This window comes from Centruroides sculpturatus, unplaced genomic scaffold (assembly GCF_000671375.1).
Source record: "Centruroides sculpturatus isolate CEXI.00-Female unplaced genomic scaffold, Cexi_2.0 scaffold131, whole genome shotgun sequence".
Lineage (NCBI taxonomy): Eukaryota > Metazoa > Arthropoda > Arachnida > Scorpiones > Buthidae > Centruroides > Centruroides sculpturatus.
This window is the reverse complement of record NW_019384439.1, coordinates 614,909-617,311: the sequence shown is the minus strand read 5'-3', so window position 1 is coordinate 617,311 and position 2,403 is coordinate 614,909. Positions and strand designations below refer to the sequence as shown.

The window sequence follows — 2,403 nt, the reverse complement described above, 5'->3', positions numbered from 1 at the left end:
TATATATATATATATATATGTTGCTTAAACACTACATAGTGTTTAAGCAACAAAATGAAAATTATTTGTTGGTTGTGGGATTATCAAATGAATTTAAGGAAACAGAAATGGCAGACTTCATCCTACGAAGAAAATATGCATACATCTCAACTGAACTAAAATAAAAGATGAAATAATGCCAAGTGTTCGAATTTATTACACTATATAGTGTTTAAGCAACAAATGAAATTTACAATAGAGTTTTGGGATTATCAAATAATAATAATTTTTGTTAATTCATTTCTTGTTTATAGCTATAGATTTATTTTAATTGGATACTTTAATAATATTATGAAAAATTCCAGGGATTCCTTAATCTAATTTTGACAATAATTAAAAAATTTTAGTGTTAAGTCTTTTATATGTATATATGTAAAAGGAAAACACTTATATAAATAATTTCTTTTTAAGACATTTTGCTTCAGATTCATCTGAAAGTATTCTGTTTGAAGAAAGTGAGAAGAAATCTACAAATGATGTAATTATTTTTTAAAATAATTGAAAATCGTTTTAAAAAGCAATAATAATTAATTTTAAATTATTTTTTTAGGAAGGTCATTGTTTATCTGTGAATGAAAGTGATTCTGAACTGGTAAAAAGTACTGAAATAACATATCAGTTTATGTATATACAGGTATGACATTAAAAGATTAAAAGTTTTTAAATTGTTTTGAAGAAAATATAATCAATCACAATTGTAAATATTTAGAACTACTGAATGACTTGAAGAATTGCATAAATGGCTCTTGCTATATTCTCATAAAAAAGAAAGAACACTATAGTTTTAATTAGTTCAGCATGCACAATACAATGGTTTAGGATGGGTTTTCTATAATAATATTTAATGTGTGATAAATATTCTTTCTTTGATGACTTTTAATGACACCAACCAGATTGCACGAGCGAGTCAATAAGTGAAAGATAAGCAAATTAGTGATCAAATATAAATAATTTGGATAAATTGCATTTATCCAAATTAAAATTACCAAAGAAGTTGATGGAAGTTTTTTACTTACATGCTTTTCCTTTAAGTCAAATTATGTAAGTGAAGAAAGATTCCATCAACTTCTTTGATTTTTATTGTATTTTTGATATTTATTATTTTACTTTATATAAAATTAATATTTCCAATGTAAAAATCATTATTTAGAAACAAAAAGCTTAAAACAAATGTTCCTTAAGCTATTTTGTTTCTAAATAATGATTTTTACATTGGAAATTTTGAATTATCAGAACACAATACAGTGGATGATTAATTAACGAACTAATCGGATAACAAACACTTTTGTGAAATATTTTTATGTCGGACAACAAACATCTCGCAGAACAAACACAAGAAGCGACATAAAGTAATGAATACCAATTGGTCTTCCCTTGTCTTCAGACAACAATTCGAAACTTTTCAGAGCACAGGAGAAGTCTACATTGATGCTCAATCCAGTATATACTGATCAGATAGTATTCCTCCGAACTTTCAAACTCTCCCTTGTAATTTCCAATTTTTTTTATTTTTCTGACAGAAACAATTCTTTTATAGTATTCGCAAGACTGTTGGGAAGCACTCATTAAGTTTTGCGTCGGTTTTTATTTTCGAAAAGTGAGAGTATAATAGCAAAGGTAGAGTGGGCAGAAGATGTCTGATGTTGCTGGTCAGTATGGCTTGAACAGTTCTACAGTAGGCCACAGTTCAATCTTATCTAAGAAAGGTACTGTATGATCAAGAAGACTCAAGCAGCTAAAGGAGTAACAAAAATCACATCTGAGAAATAAAGAACATTGAAGAGCTCATAATGGAACCTGAAACGGATCTGATGACAGAAGAACGCCAAGAACTCTTGAATGAAGAACACCAAGAAACTCAGCGAGATATGTTTTCTTCTGAAAAAAAGAATTAATGTTGATATCTGCTATTAAACATTTTTTTGAAGTGGGAGGATGTCAGAATGACGGTCTTAAAATTGCATCCAAACTAGGTTGAAGTTAATAGGTTGGGGATCTCTACAATTACAATGCTATTAATTACTTCTGAAAAATCCTGAAGAGAGAAAAGCAATTGACATTGGACAGATTCTTTAACAACTACAAACAAGAAAAACGTGACTAATAAAAATGCAAGAATGTGTATATATTTATTTTTATTATTACACTAGCTGCAAGGACCCGCTTCGCTGGGTTTTTATTTGTTCGTACATTTGTATGTAATATAGTTTTTTTTATATATAAAAGACTGTTTTTCTAAGTAATCTAGAATCTAGCTGCAAGGACCCGCTTCGCTGGGTTTTTAAAAAGTAACGATAGTGAAGATTAAGATAATTACATTATAGCCAATCTTACCCGTTTTCACAGAATGCAAGAATTAGGTCC

At 28.5% G+C, this 2,403-nt stretch overlaps 1 protein-coding gene across 1 annotated transcript in view; it reads left to right on the top strand.

The window, feature by feature from the left end:
- The window catches only part of LOC111620106 (eIF-2-alpha kinase GCN2-like), a 57,645-nt gene that overhangs the window by 23,339 nt on the left and 31,903 nt on the right, over positions 1–2,403 (top strand). The window contains exons 13-14 of the mRNA XM_023361958.1: positions 451–517; positions 590–673. Of these exons, the coding sequence (XP_023217726.1) occupies positions 451–517; positions 590–673 (151 nt within the window). The remainder of the gene's footprint in view (positions 1–450; positions 518–589; positions 674–2,403) is intronic.